This window comes from Dreissena polymorpha, chromosome 1 (genome assembly GCF_020536995.1).
Source record: "Dreissena polymorpha isolate Duluth1 chromosome 1, UMN_Dpol_1.0, whole genome shotgun sequence".
NCBI lineage: Eukaryota > Metazoa > Mollusca > Bivalvia > Myida > Dreissenidae > Dreissena > Dreissena polymorpha.
Window position 1 is genome coordinate 113,971,322 of NC_068355.1, and position 17,257 is coordinate 113,988,578.

At 35.5% G+C, this 17,257-nt stretch overlaps 1 protein-coding gene and 1 long non-coding RNA gene across 2 annotated transcripts in view; both read right to left on the reverse strand.

Moving 5' to 3' along the window:
- LOC127845581 (uncharacterized) overlaps nucleotides 1-17,257 on the reverse strand; it is a 478,937-nt gene that overhangs the window by 205,211 nt on the left and 256,469 nt on the right. The window lies entirely within an intron of this gene.
- LOC127845225 (uncharacterized) overlaps nucleotides 1-17,257 on the reverse strand; it is a 155,722-nt gene that overhangs the window by 17,756 nt on the left and 120,709 nt on the right. The window contains 4 exon segments of the mRNA XM_052376031.1: nucleotides 7,909-7,938; nucleotides 9,580-9,780; nucleotides 9,782-9,873; nucleotides 10,369-11,860. Coding sequence (XP_052231991.1) covers nucleotides 7,909-7,938; nucleotides 9,580-9,780; nucleotides 9,782-9,873; nucleotides 10,369-11,860 — 1,815 coding nt within the window.

Below are 17,257 nucleotides of genomic sequence, written 5' to 3' on the forward strand. Positions count from 1 at the left end.
TGGAGTCTGAGGAGAACTAAGACAACACAACTGTATTTTTTACTTGCATAAAATCTCAACAAAAACCATGTATCAAAGTCCCACCACAGCTCTATTATTTAGAGCAGAAATCTGGCCTTAACTCCACAATGAACACAAAATCCAGCCACTTTCACAATCCTCTTAGCTAATTAGGCTAGTAAATATTTTTCAAATCCTCCCTATACAATACATTAATCTTAGTTCAAAGATTTAACAGATAGCCAGAGCAGACCAGTACAATTTCAAATTTAAGAATGCAATAGACTGGTGAACTCAACTGAACACATGTTTCAACTCAAAGCTGTACACAGAAAATTGCCACCAGTACAACCTGTTTGAATCAAGTTTATTACAACCCTATGCCCTACCTCAATCCAATGGCCTAGTGTTCATGTACAATACCACATGTTTAGTCTAACCTGCACTACCTCTCTACAACACACATACATACATACACCATGTGCAATGATGTAGAACATTTTAAATCAGACACTGTTGAATAACTGCCCCACTTTGAGCGAGCTACATTTAATACCTTGGCCTATCTGAATAACACCATCTAATAAACAATAAGTTTTATTTATCCCTCAAATATTTAAAGGGGCCTTTTCACAGATTTTGGCATTTTTTAACTTATTCACTAAATGCTTTATATTGATAAATGTAAACATTGGATCGTAAAAGCACCAGTAAAAAATCAAGAATAAAATTAAAAAAAGGAAAAGAACATTGCCCGGACCAGGTTTCGAACCAGTGACCCCTGGAGTCCTGCCAGAGTCCTGAAGTAAAAACGCTTTAGCCTACTGAGCTATTCCGCCGAGTACACATTCTTGACGTATTTTATACCTTATAAAAGCAATCTTCGTAGTTGCACAAAATTTAACGACAAAAACAGAACTCTCCAAATTATTCAATCGTTTCGCGTTGCAACGCGTTATAATTTTTAGGTTTTAAAATCGTCAAAAGATGCATATAATGGCTATATTAGAGCATGGTAAATGTTCAGTATTACTGTTTCCTCACAAATATCAAAACTAAAACGAAAATTTGCGGATCTGAAACAACTTTTTTCAATTTTGTCAATTTACCAAAGCGTGAAAAGATCCCTTTAAAGGGACATAACTACAATTTTGCGTTTTTGATAACAGAAATCATCATTTACATTGTGTGTCACAAGGAGAAGAACAAATGGGCCGTGCTGTGTGAAAAGGGGTTTGAAGCATGTGCGAAAAGTGTGGTCCCAGATTAGCATGGGTAGTCTGCACAGGCTAATCAAGGCGACACTTTCCTCTAAACTTGATTTTTGCTAAGACCATACTTTCTTGAAACAAAAAATATCATAAAAATGGAAAGTGTCATATTTGATAAGCCTGTGCAAACTGCACAGGCTTATCTAGGACAACACTTTATGCAATGCAATAAACCCCCTTTTCCCAGAGCATGGCAACTAATCTGTTGTTGAGGTAAAGAAATATGAACGTTTCCTAGCTGCTTGACAACTTGTATTTTTCTTTACTTCAACACATATTATTATGATGAGTTTACCATTTATTACAAAATAAATGTAATTAGTTTTTGTCTGTTAACACTGACATGGACAGTTTATTATGAAATGAACTTTGCTCATGCATACTGTGTTAATATCTTAATTACTTATTTTTTCACATATGTATGAATGTCTAATAATATTAATTATGATAACCTGTAATATGCTCAAGTAAATAAAATATTTGTTCTGTTGCTCTGTATTTATTATATTACTGGTGTTTTGTAAAATTGAGCTCTGTGGAAACCGGGCTTAATGCATGTGCATAAAGTCAGACATCCTAGATTAGCCTAAACAACCCACATAGGCTTATCAGCAGGGACAACACTTTCCTCTTGTATTGTATTTTTGTTTAAAGGAAGTCATTTCTTTCATAATTTTTACTTCAAATGGGAACTTTCATCCCTGATTTGCCTGTGCGGACTGTAGCACAAGCCAATCCAGGATAACTTTTTACAAACATGGATTAAACCCCGTTTTTTTTTCAGACCAATTAACAATTTTATTATACCGATTCAAAACGTGTTAGTGGTAATTATTTTTCATCAATTGAAGCATTATTGAACAACTTTAAGACATTAAACAAAGAATGCATTACTTAATTTTATTTTAGAATAAGAGTGATGATATAGCCACGTGTATGAACAAGGTCATCGTGTATATTTATGTACTTGGTAGCAGAAAAAAACATACATGATAACATTGTGTTTGAAGTGAAGAATGTTAATTTTTTCAACATTTTTTTGTATTAGGAGAATTTTAATATTGTCTTATCTTTAATACAAAAGGCTACATATTAATGGCAAAAATATTTAAAAACAAACAATTGTTTGATTTAATCAGCACTTTTTATACAATTAAGGTAAAACTGTTACACATTTAAAAACCAAGCCATAAAAAGGCATTATCTATCTCTATTATGCTGATAAAAATTAAAACCTCATTGCTGGTTGACACTGCATCCTCCTCCATTTTGAAAACAATGCACAACTTTGTTAAAGCTTACAACTTCCACTCTCTCCCTATTAAGCCTGACAAATGATTTACCAGTCCAAATGTATCTACAGTTTATTCTGATTTATCCTGGCGTGGGCAGGCTGGCAAAGAGAAGGATGTCAACTGAAGATTGCAAGACGTTTTGAAGCTGGACAAGTGTTTATGGAAGTAACAGTACTTAAGAGAACTTCCGGATATAGGATTTACAAAATGTGGCCAGCCCACCCTAGCACTGAAGTTGTGGTTAAGATTTGTGAAATAGGTCCCCAAATAAAACATCTCAGACACATGCTATTTTTAAGAATTGTTTTAAACCTTGAAAAGCACTGAACTACCATGTTTACAAATGGGCCTGGCATTGAGTAAATCTGGCTTGATGCATGTGCGTAAAGTTTTGACCCAAATAAAGGCTTGCAGTCATACATAATAAGGGGCAAGGCTTTCTGCTTTTACATAATTTGTTGTTTTAAGGAAGTCATCATCAAAATGAAAACACAGTCTAGGCATAAAGTGTTGTCCTTGATTACCCTATGCGACTGCACCCACTAAACTTGAACAACACTTGGGTAATGCACATTCATTAAGTCTGGATTTACCATAGCACTGCTTAACCCTTTCCCACTCAGAAACAAAGTGCAAATGGCTATTATGCAAACAGCATAAATCCATGCCAGTAACTCAGTCTGTTAAGGTTTTATGCTGTTTGCTGCTCATTAGTATCTTAGGGTTGTGAATGATGCCTTTAAAACTTTAATGTAGTAAGAAAGGTCTTTAATTAAATTTACTTTGTAAGGGAGTAGGGACTACAAATGCTTGAAAATATGTAAAGTGGTAAAGGTTTAAACATACCGTAATTACTCTATGTTTTCGGACACGTAAAAAAATAATTGTTTCTTTTCGTGTCCGAAAACTTAGATACGAAAAATATTCACAAAATACAGGTGTCCGAAAACTTAAAGTCGAAAACTGAAGTGTCCGAAAATAGCGTCAATTGTATCAACGACTACCGTAATAGCACGCGCTTGTAAAATACCATGCTGCAAAGTATAAATTACAGTTATATATGTTTGCACTGCATTTTAAATTATTTTAAATGCTTCATTTATGTGACAGAAAGTTACTACAAGTTTGTACTTTGACCAACGAGTTCAAAGATGAGCATGTGATGTACCCATACACGCTAGTATGAACCTGTAATTAACGCAATACAAAGGCAAACTATGAATTCTTTGTTTGTTCATTTCCGATATTTGTTGTCTAACACCTTCCATTGTTCGTAAAACTTGCAATAGGGTATATCACACTTCGAAGCGTTTAGTATTTGTCACAGTTATATTACTGAGATGGGGTAGTACCATTGGGGTAGATAATGGAACTGTTAATTGGCACTACCCCTTTTAATTGTCATAACGCTTATGCTATCGGGCAAAACCATTGTTTAATACCGGTTTACAAGGTTATTTACCCAATAACGCATATGTAATGGTCCGTTGCCCTCAGGCATGCACCTGCCATGTTTTATGATGTTAATCTGGTTGTAAAACCCCATGATCGAAGTGTCATTAGACCCTTTTAATTGTCATAACGCTTATGCTATCGGGCAAAACCATTGTTTAATACCGGTTTACAAGGTTATTTACCCAATAACGCATATGTAATGGTCCGTTGCCCTCAGGCATGCACCTGCCATGTTTTATGATGTTAATCTGGTTGTAAAACCCCATGATCGAAGTGTCATTAGATATCGAAAACAGGACCGAAATTTGGTAAAATAACCGTGTAAAATATACTGTCCGAAAACATAGAGACATTAATTATGGACGAAAACTCGTGTGTCCGAAAATTAAGAGTCACGAAAAATAATTATTTTTGCTTAAAAAGGGGGTGTCCGAAAACTTAGAGTGTCCGAAAACATAGAGTAATTACGGTAGCTCCAATACTAGGAAATTCTTGAAAAAATGTCATTGTGAAAGAACAATTTGTGAGTCATCATGGGTTTGCATGTAGAACCTTAGCTTTTATCAACACTTGACCATCTATATGAACTTGATACTAAGACACCTTGGAAATTTTAAGACCTATTTCTGTACTGGCAACTTAAGCTAGGAAAAGTTTAATGAAAAAAAAAACGTACCATCATTTTCGCCACAATTATGAACAAATGCATTTGTATAATGCGTAATGTTCATAGGATTAGTATGGGAATAATCTCCTTTTCACTGAGAGACTTAAGTGAAGGAAAAATGCTGGAAAACTATAACATTGCAAAAAGGGAAGCGATCCAATGACTTGATGATTCTATTAAGAGTTGTCTTTTCAAAAGTACTCATCCCCACTGCCTGAATGAATAATTTCTATACCTAAAGTTAACTTGTGCAGGTGTTTTTGTTGATTCAAGTAAAAGAATAGTTATTTTGTGTGCATTTATTAGGTTTGAAATTCTACATTTTTCACAAGATAATAACTCAATTTATTTTACAGTATTGAAGTATTCACTATTCACAAAACCTAAGTAGCTGGCATTGGCATAAAATGATTTTCTGTCTTAGCAAGTTTGGTAGAAGGAAATGCAAAAAACCAAAACTGTTGGTGGAATATACTGAAATATTGTTTTAAACAGACTTAAGACTGTATCATATGGTTTGAACACCTATTGTTCCATGACTAATTCAATAAGTACATGCTGTAAAATGCATCATGGTGCACAAGACAGCAAACAGAATTTAACTGTACGTATCATGCACAGTGCATTAGCATAGTCCCAATGAAATGCATTCAGTACAGCTCATGCAAAACAACTATATTACTTGTATCTGCAACGACAGAATTATTGCAAAGCATAATCAATATAGAATCTTCTAATACATTTCCAAGTTATGCAGAGCAATAGCTGATTTCTGCCACAAGTCTCAAGACTGTTCTTTCCCGAATGTATGCACATGGTTATAATATCTGACTTCTGATATCACACATAAAAATTGTCTTTTTAATTCCTCAAAATATCTGTAGTTGGAAAAAAAATTAAAAAGGATACATGATCTTTAATCAACTTAAATCTATTTCCTTTTTCGAAAAATGTATTTTACAATATATATGTTTTAGAACACTTGCTATGATTATAAATTTATCATAACCCAATTTGGTCTGTAGGAATTTATTAGATACAAGTTCTGAGATTTTTAAAATTAATATTTTAAATTTTGTTGCTTTTACATTGATCTTTTCATTTTAATTTGCATCAGACTAAGCAACCGCAAATCATCACATCACAAAATATGTTTGTTTTGTGTGAACTGTACTGCAAACAAGTTCTATCACCATGAACAGTTAACCTTAACTGAATGAACACATGAAATTTATAATAATTATTGCTCTGAACAAAACCTGAAAGTAGCTGTAAACAAGGGCTGTTTGTAAAACATGCATGCCCCCCATATGGGCTGTCAGTTGTAGTGGCAGCCATTGTGTGAATCCGTTTTCTGTCACTGTGACCTTGACCTTTGACCTAGTGACCTGAAAATCAATAGGGGTCATCTGCCAGTCATGATCAATGTACCTATGAAGTTTCATTATTCTAGGCCTAATTATTCTTGAGTTATCATCAGGAAACCATTTTACTGTTTCGAGTCACTGTGACCTTGACCTTTGACCTAGTGACCTGAAAATTAATAGGGGGTCATCTGCCAGTCATGATCAATGAACCTTAGAATTTTCATGATCCTAGGCGTAAGCATTCTTGAGTTATCATCTGGAAACCATTTTACTATTTAAGGTCATTGTGACCTTGACCTTTGACCTAGTGACCTGAAAATCAATAGGGGTCATCTGCGAGTCATGATCAATGTACCTTATATTAAGTTTCATGATCCTAGGCGAAAAAGTTCTTGAGTTATCATCCAGAAACCATTTTACTGGTTCGAGTCACCGTGACCTTAAGCTTTGACCTAGTGACCTGAAAATCAATAGGGGTCATCTGCGAGTCATGTTCAATGTACCTATGAAGTTTCATGATCCTAGGCGTAAGCGTTCTTGAGTTATCATCCGGAAACCATCTGGAGGACGGACCGACGGACCGACCAACCAACATGAGCAAAACAATATACCCCCTCTTCTTCGAAGGGGGGCATAATAATAATAATTATGTGTATATAAAACATGGAATTTGCATTTATTGTTGTTGAGTGCACAGACCCCTTAGATCATATGCTGCATATCAATATTTTGGAAATGAAAGATCTTTTTCTTATTGATCTTTTGATTATTGTAATAAAGCATATTTACCAATCTTTATTTCACTGGATTTGTTTTATTCTTCAAAACTGACTAATCAAAACATGAACATGTATCTGACTAGAAAAAGTAACAAACATGTATGGTGAAAATATTAATGAAAAAAAATAATAAAGAAAAGAAAATAATAATTGTAAATGTAATGTATGTAATGTATGTACACTGGATGTAAAATGAGCAAGCTCGAACAGAAAATAATTTTAAATTGTTATTGGAACCAGTTAAACTAAACATTAACTTTAAATATTGGGAAACAATAACAGTAACATTTTTGAAGTAAATTGTCTGGGTTATTTGTGGCACAGCTAATGTTTTCTTCATTTAAGACATAACTGACTTAATTAATAACAGTAATTCTAATTTTAATTTAATTAAAAAAAATATAATGTATTAAATACAAGCAGTACACAATTGTGTGATGTTACAATAAATGTGGCATGCACTTGTCCAATTTTGAAAGCCACTTTTCCAATAGATCCGTACATTAAAATATATTCAGACATATTTGGGTAGGATGTTAGTGGGACTACCTAGTGAGTAAGATCCTTGAGTTCCCCCTTTGAGGGACCAATCTCTGAAGATTATCTGATGTTGCTGTTGTTTTTTTTCAAGATTTTTAATTAAAACTTATTTAGAAACAACCATAAAACACTGCATTTTATCAACATATTTTGTGTTTTTTTTTTATCATACCAATAATATATCATTTTACCACAACATAAGTGCAATCAATGTAGATAAATCAAACTCCCTAACTATCTGTATTGTCTGACCTGTATAATAAAATAGCTGTCAGTTTACAGAATGGTTTGAAGCAGTATTGTTTTATTTAAAAAATTATTTCAAGACATACACATGGGATTATTCTCCAAGGAGACAAACAACATCCCAACCCTGACCCTTACCACACTACAATTATGCGCTCGATATAGCATGCATTACTGCAGAGATTGGCCTACAAAGGGCATTGGGTGCAAACTGTACCAAATTTGGCGAATATCAGCGGAACAACATTCACCAAACTTGTTACTATAATGGGGGTATAAGGTGATTACCTCGAATTCTTCTTGAATATGTGTGCTTTCCTTGAAATAACATGAAACAGGAATACATGTATATTGTGCAAACAGGACATTTGAAAGGAATCTTGTCCAGTTAAAGTGCCCGTCATTTAAATACCAATTAATTTTACGTTTATTGGTTTTAAACCAGGTTGAAAATTTTAAAAATAATATAACATAATAAAAATTGTATTAATAAATAATATCCGTATTTCAATACTTTCGTTTGCAGTACTGCAGGTAAACATTCTGAAAATAATAAACGCTGCACACTTTTAAAAATTGTTATGATATGCATATGCTTACGAGATGCCAATGTGATGAAAATAAATAGTGACATTTAACAGACAGGAAAATAAGTGGACAAGACAGATTACAGTGTAACCATGGGATAGGACAAGGACCCCTGAAGTAAATTGTGATAAAAATCAAAAGGAATTTTCAAGCAAATTTTTTAAGTGAAGCATTTCTAGTTTTACTCAGAGTTTAAATAGAGTTTAAAATCTCAAGCTCCCAAATATAAGTTGGTAGCAATGACCAATTAATGATGTCTTTATTTTAAGTAAAATGGCAATTATGTCAGCTGAAAGTAAAACAAGCAACAGGGACATACAATTATTTTAAAGCTATTACAATCCACATTTTGATGCTTATAAATTTAAATAATTTAATATGAATTTTAAGCAACATGTAACACAACCACAACATAAAGCGGAAGTGTATATGTGAATGAAAATCTGCAATATATAATCAGTAGAATTTTTTTACAGGGGAGGTAATATGGTTAACTGAAATAAAGGCTTTTGAATGAGTAAGCTCCCTTTAATCATACCTTTTTCTGAAATATAGACAGACAAATTTCTTCAATTACTCACAAACAGAATTGATATGGCACTATCTTATCTTGATTAATCTAATTAGTTGTTGTTTCAAATAAAATAATCTTTATCTAAACTTGAACAGGATCTGCTTTTAGAATGAATGGTACCTAAAAAAGAAACTTCAAATTGAAACGGCATGAACAATTACCTTGAAAATCCCTTGCACATAAGATAATGAACATTCTTCAAAACATGTGTAAACTGCATGCTGGGCAACAATTGTGAATTTGGATCTTTCACAAATTGAAAATAAATTGTCACAATTAACAATTATATTTTTAATTATGATGGCGTATCATAAAGAAAATAATTGAGCACATACATGTACATTAAGCACTATAAATTGCCAGCCATGCAAAGTGTTTTTGAAGCTTTCCACTTTGAAAAGAAGAAGAGATTCTTTTATAAGAAAGCATAAGTTTAAAACATAAATATTTTTTACCCCTAATTGTACTAAACCTTAGGCAAAAAAAAACCCCCAAAAAACCTGACCTGTGATATAATTAATTCTAATCTACATTAAAAAAAACATGGGACATGTAAACTGATTAGCGATAAAAAAATCAAAGGTCACACAGTGCACTCATACCAGTGTGAAAGAATTTTCACTCTTTTTCCATTTACCATCTGGAAACCAAATGTGATCATTCGTACCCATTCTATGTTGCATCACACAGTTCCATCATAACTGTGTCAAAAACTTCTTGATCAGCATCAAACTTCACAATCTTCATCTGAAAATCAAGCGAGTTAATCAGCAATGATGAAACTTAATTGTACATACCTTCTTAGTAGGAGTCGTTGGAGACTTCACATCCTCTGAAGCCTTCTGCTGAATAGTCTTGAATTTCTCCAGCATGGACGCTGTTGTGTTCTTTGCAGGCATTCCTGCCTCCCAGTCTGTATCTGACTCACGGTACACGTCAGCTTTCCGCTCCGGGTCGTTCTCATACAGTCCAGGGGCCTCTATCGGCTGGTACTGTCCCCGGAAGCTGACTTGGGTGCACTCCATTAGAGGCTACGCCCGAAGGGGATTTCGGGCTCAGTGGCCCTCTGGTATCTCGTGGTGGGGTGAATTCTGAAATGCATAAAATGAATTGGGCTTTCGGGTATGTTGACATAGTTATGAGCCCATAAAATAAATTGTTTATATGCATTTTAATGAATGTTATTTTCTTCATGGTATCAAAATTATGGACCCTATTTGTTTGTGCAATTGTAATCATCATGAACATGCACAGACATGGCTCTTAGATATCCCTCCCACATAAATTGCACATGTAGGTTAGCGTTGTTATTGTACTTTTGAATAAGTTTAGTTATGCCATTTGATTGCCATGTAAAGGTAAACACAGTTTTGGCTCTCATTATTATTTCAACAGAGTTAATGCCCTTGCGGTATTGACTACGAAGTTATGGCCCTCATTATGTCATCGCAGTTATTGTCTGCATTAAATAAATAGAATTGTTTCATTCCGTTTCTTATAGCAAATGTTTAGTTTTCAAATGCAAGTACAATTAAAAATCCTCAACTTTATATGCATGAAATTATTTCATAAGTATTTTTACCAACCTTTAAACTTAGGAGATGCAGTTGTTGGAGATTTGGCACTAGCTGATGACTCCAGTTGCTTCCATTTTGAGACCAAGTTCTTTGCTAAACCTTGCTCAGGCAGCTCAGATTCAGGACTAGCGCTCTCTCTTTCCCTTGCAACATCCGCAGCAGACCTTGCTGGCGTGTTTTCTATTACACCACTCTCAGATTGACGTACTTCAACATCTAGGTGTTTCTTGGGGGTATTTTCATATACCCCAGACTCTGGCGGAGGGGTAAATTCCTTCGGCTTGCGTCCGGGGGAAGTGGACTTTGACTCACTGGCCTGAATATCTTTGAACTTATTGAGTATATTCCTTGCTGTCCCTTGTGCAGGGAGCTCTTCTTGTATGGCATCTCCAGACCTCACAACATCTGGTCTCGACTGTGGAGTATTCTCCACCACTCCTGCTACTGTTTTTCCAGGGCTAGTTTCTCGCGGCGGGGTAATTTCTTTGCTTTTGGAACTAACAGGAGACGTTGACTGCTTCTGAATTTCTTTGAAACGTTCCATTGCTTTCTTTGCAGAACCAACTTCTGGCAGAACTTCCTCGGTGGCTTCTCCAGACCTCACAACTTCTGGGCGACTGACTGGCTTATTCTCGAATTCCCCAGATTCAACAGGGGGTTCATATTTTTCTAGGAATCCTTTAGGTTCACTCACATATTCAACCTTGCCAGACCGATCGGGAGTTATCTCCCGTTTTGGAGATGATGGTGCTTTGTAGCCACTGCTTGCCTCCATCTGCTTAAACTTTGACACCAGATTTTGGGCCATACCTTGTTCGGGAAGGGGCTCTTCCACTTTATCACCAGACCTCACCACATCTTCTTCCGCCTTTGGCACATTTTCAAAAACGCCTGAATCCGTGCGTGCTTCCTCATTAACTATCTTTTGTCCACGTGGCTCGCTCACATACTCCACTTTTCCGGAACGATCTGGAGTGATTTCTCTCTTATTGGGCGACTTATGCTGACTCGTCTCTGACTGAATCTCCTTAAATTTGTTCATTATGTTTTTTGCGTAGCCTTTCTCTGGCTGAAAGTCCTCTGTCACATCCCCAGACCGAACAACCTCACCTATTTCTTTCGGTTGGCTTTCGAACTCACCTGCCTCGCTCTGACCTTGATACTGCTCCATGTGAGCAGTTGGCTGACTTTCATATTCCACCTTCTCATCTGTCCTGGGTGGGGAAATTCGTTTTCCGCTTGAAACTGGCTTGGCTTGCTCTTCTTGGATGGATTTGAAGCGGTTGACCAGATTTTTTGCAGATCCCACCTCTGGGAGTTCCTCTGCAGCATGATCACATTCCCGTATGACGTCAGGGTTTCTGACAGGTTCATTTTCAAATTCTCCACCCTGGTCGTATTCGTCCCGCACAGATATGGATGAACGGGGAGTAGGTTCTTCTGAGCGCGCATTTCCTGTTTCAAATTTCTGGCGGACATTGTTCATCTCAGCAAAGCGCACCTGCAGGTCAAAGAATAAAGAATTGAGCATACTATTTGTAGCATTGTTAAATGCTTAATGTATTTGTCATGTCGTAATAAAGATATATTTAAAGTGTGCATTTCAGAAAAATCATCATGGCCATAAAATAGTAAAGAAAATAAAAAGTTTTGTTATGGTTATCTGTAGTTGATGTTAAATTTGTATTTTATCATATTATTATTAAATAATAGAAATAGGCATTCCACTCAATACTTGAACAAAGTAATACAAACATGGAATGCTAAATAATTACTTGAACTGTATGTTTCTTAATTTTTACTATAACATTTTAAAGATTCAGAAAAAGATCATAAAATACATAAATATTGCTTAGTACTTTGAAATCAATCAACTATTTTACAAATATCTAGAAATAACATTATTGAAAATGCAAGTATGCATAGAAAATATAATTATAAGAAGTAAATAAACAACTCCATGCTGGGAAAACGATATATAAAGATATGATGTGAAACAGGTAAAAGCAAAATATGACATTTGCATAGGCTTACCTAAACAGATATTATTTTCAACTTTGTCTGCTTTTCACTACCCCTATCAAATATTAGCTACAAGACAAGAAGTATTGTGGACTTTCCGAAAGAACTTTCAGGATGCTTCCACCCTCCCTATGTCCCATGTTTTCCATTTATACCCACAGAAACCATCAGAAACTGGATTTGATGTTCACAATATAAACAATATCTTGTGGCCTGAATGATCCACCAAAATGAACATTTCGAAACCACATATGTGAACATTCAAAATACCAACCCCTATGAACAATAACAAAATCCACCACTATGAATAGCCTCCCCCCCCCCCCAATATGAACATTTCCAATACCCCGACCCTGCATGAACATTCCTTTAACCAACCACTATGAACATTCCCCCACCCCAAACCCAAAAAACAACACTATGAACAAAACCAATACCCCCACTATGAACATTTGCAATCCCCCCCTATAAACATTCCCAATACCCACCACTATGAACATTCCCAATACCCTCACGCTATGAACATTCCCAATACCCCCAAATGGATATTCCCAATACCCCCCACTATAATTATTCCAAATACCCACCACTATGAACATTACGAATACCACCCACTATGAACATTCCCAATACCACCCACTATGAATATTCCCAATACCACCCACTATGAACATTCCCAATATCCCCACTATGAACATTCCCAATACCCCCCCCCCCCACTATGTGAACATTCCTAATACCCTACCACTATGAACATTCCCAATACCCCCCCTCCCCGTAAATATTCACAATACACTCCACTATAAATATTCCAAATACCCACCATTATGAACATTCCAAATACAAAACACTATGAACATTCCCAATATCACCCACTATGAATATTCCCAATACATGTACCCACCACTATGAACATTCCCAATATCACCCACTATGAATATTCCCAATACCCACCACTATGAACATTCTCAATATCCCCACTATGAACATTCTCAATACCCTCCCACAATGAACATTCCCAATACCCCCAATGAATATTCCCAATACCCTCCCACAATGAACATTCCCAATACCCCCAATGAATATTCCCAATACCACCCACTATGAACATTCCCAATTTTCCCACTATGAATATTCCCAATACCACCCACTATGAACATTCCCAATATCCCCACTATGAATATTCTCAATACCACCCAATATGATCATTCCCAATATGCCCACTATGAACATTCCCAATACCCTCCCCCTATGAACATTCCCAATACCCCCATGAATATTCCCAATACTACCCATATGAATTTTCCCAATATCCCCACTATGAATATTCCTAATACCACCAATTATGACCTTTCCCTATATCCCCACTATGAACATTCCCAATACCCTCCCATTATGAACATTCCCAATACCCCCCATGAATACTCTCAATACCCCCCCCCCCCCACACACACACACTATAAATATTCCAAATACCCACCACATTCAGAATACCACCCACTTAAAACATTCCCAATACCACCCACTATGAATATCCCCAATACTATCCACTATGAACATTCCCAATATCCCCCATTTGAACATTTCTAATAAGCCCCACTATGAATATTCCTAATACCAATCACTAACAACATTTCAAATACCCACGACTATGAACATGCCCAATACCCCCTACTATGAACATTCACAATATCCCCACTATGAACATGCTCAATACCCACCACAATAAATATTCCCAATACTCCCCACTATGAACCTTCCTAATACCCCACACTATGAACATTCACAATACCCACCACTATGATTATTCCCAATATCCCCCACTATGAACATTCCTTATACCCCCACTATGAATATTACTTATACCCCCAGCACTATGAACATTCCCAATACCCACCACTACGATCATCCTAATACCCCCCACTATGAACATTCCTAATAACCCCCCCCATGAACATTCCCAATACCAACCACAATGAACATCAAAATACCAAAATAATCCCACTCCATGATGATAAACAAAAGCACCGCATCACGGATGCCAACGCTCCGCTGCGGGTGCAGTTTTGAATAAAAGAAAGATTGTCAGATTTTTTAAATTTTTTTAGAGGTCACAGTGACCTTGACCTTTGACCCAAAAATTGGTGTGGCCTGTAGAACTCAACAAGGTGCACCTACATATGAAGTTTCAAAGTTGTAGGTGGAAGCACTTTGATTTTAGAGACAAATGTCAAGGTTTTAGCACGACGCGGACGGCAGACGGCTGACGGCGGACGACGAGCTGACTATGACAATACCTCGGGTTTTCTCCGAAAACAGCCGATCAAAAAAAGAATAACAGAAAAGTATACACTGGGCCCCACTATTCATTCCACATAACAAAAGTATGGCTTGCTAAATTATTTTGCTTAAAGGCTCTATAAAGGTGAAGATCCCTAATTATTTACCGATTTTTAAATATTTTTTTCATATTTAATTTATAAGGGTTATCAAAAAACAATATATATATGCTATTGGACATTACAATAAAAAATGAGCAATACAACTTGTTTTGACTTCAAAATAAAGTGTCCTCCAAGTCAATTGTGTTTACAAACAATCAGTTTATTTACATCGCTGTTTACTCGGAAAAGAGAAAGTGAAAGTGACTCAGGTCACCAAAAATATAACGATGATTTTAACGTTTTCCGGTATCACCCACAAAGTAGATCTCTTCTAAATGGTTAAAACGTTTGTAGTGATCTAATAAGTTACTTTCTGCTGGTTAAAAGTTGTTTAAAATAGAATTAAAATTGAATTTTCTTTCGGTTATTTTTAGCATATGTCACCGCTCTGAGGCTACACATCACGTTAGTTGCAAAAATGTAAACATTTCTTCCTATTATGAAACGGGTTTATCTTCCATAATTCTTGACAACGTTGTACCTAAGCTGTTTTATTAGCAGTTTATATGCAAGAGTAACTGAAATCTGGTAAAAATCAGACCAGTTGATATGCATAATAACTGGATTTGTCACCTTTATAGAGCCTTTAATTTCTTAGTTAAAATCTCATTCCATTCAAGGTCACAAGACAACCCCTCCCCAAAATACAACCCTGACACTGACTGATGGCCCAGATTTGCCCTCTAGGCCACTGAATTGAGTAATTGGGTGTAGGGGCATTATTAACTATTTGATTAATTACTAAAATGTAAAAAAGAGATTTCAAGGTCACTAAATGACAACAGCGTCATTTGTTACTATGTTACAACCTGTCTAAGGTACAATCACATACCAAATGTATTCTAGTTTGAATAAAAATACATGAAATGGTAAAATGATACTTCAAACTGCTAATGTTGGTTAAAGATTGATGTTTACATGTCCTATACATGTAAAACCGTGAAGATATTTTTGTGCTTTAATTTACGTAAGTAGATTAGTATTTGCACTTTGTATATAACATGATTTGATAAAATTAAGAAGTTGATCAAATAGCGTGTGTTTTTATAAACACAATCAGATTCTTGAAGCTACACAATCTTCATGGTCATAAATTCCACTGACCAATGGATGGTATAAAACTATCTATATAGTAGAAGAATAAAATTATAAAGGGCCAGTGCAAACGATACAGCAATCCAGAGTTGCAAACAAAACAGAACTAGTCAGAAAGGCAATACGGTGCAAACAATATATGAAACTGTTAGAAAAAATGCGAAGAAACAAAACACTTTGCTTCAGAACTATGAAGGAAGTGACAACAAAGCTGCTGTGCAAAGTTAATCTATAAGAAAGCTTCCACAACAAAACACAAGAAGTGCAAGCTAGCATTGTTCCATTGTTTTGATTTTTGCTTTACATTACACTCAGGAGAACTAAAAACTAACATTTGCAGAACACAACACTAACAAATTTAATTTTCAATGAAGTCTCTTGAACACAAAAAATCCAGTTTAGGCGGAAAAAGTCGTCCCTGATAGGAATGAGTGGACCGCACAGCCATATCTGGGATGACACTTTGCGCACATGCATAAGGCCCTGTTTTCACATAGCGTGGTTCAATAATAACCATTTTGATTCTACAATTCTGGACAAGAGATGTTCTCCATACAAACAATCTGAGACACAATGCTAGCTGGCTGCTCCAAGGCACATAAGATGTACATACTGATGTGTGAACAGTCTTGATAGAGTCAATCATGGAGAAGTGATCAATGTGTGTCAATCGGCAAATATAATGGCACAGCCCTTAAGGTGATAATTCCTAACAATCTAATGATAATGGGCACTGTCTAGCTTGGAATGGTATGAAATTACTTCAAGTTTATTAAAATGCCTTATGACTGTAAAACATAGACTCATTCATGGGTTATTATAGCATCAGTCCCAATACTGAATAAGGACAAGACACAGTAATAGACAATGTGGGATAAACAGTGATAATGTAAAAAAAACTCATCATAACTTTGTTAATCAAAATCAGGGGACATGATGTTTCATCACTTTTATAAAAATTGCAAAATTATTTACATGAGAGTAATAATTCATAATTGGGTGTTTAAGTTTCAATATTAATATTATTGTATCATTATGAATCACTGATGGAGTTTGTTTCAAACATTTACACGTTCCATACTGAAAATAGTAACACTGCCAAGATTGGATATTTTGCTCTTTTTTTGCATTAATTAAATAGATATTTGGAGAAAACCAATATTAAAGTTACGTGAATTCCAAACAGTATCACTAGTAACCAGGTACCTAAATAGAGTCACATCAAAACATATATCCCTTACAACAACATATGTTTTTTAAAGTTCAGGATCATACCAAATTTGAAAAATCCCCCTGAACCACAATCCTTGATCTCTTTAATCCCTTTTTTAGACCCC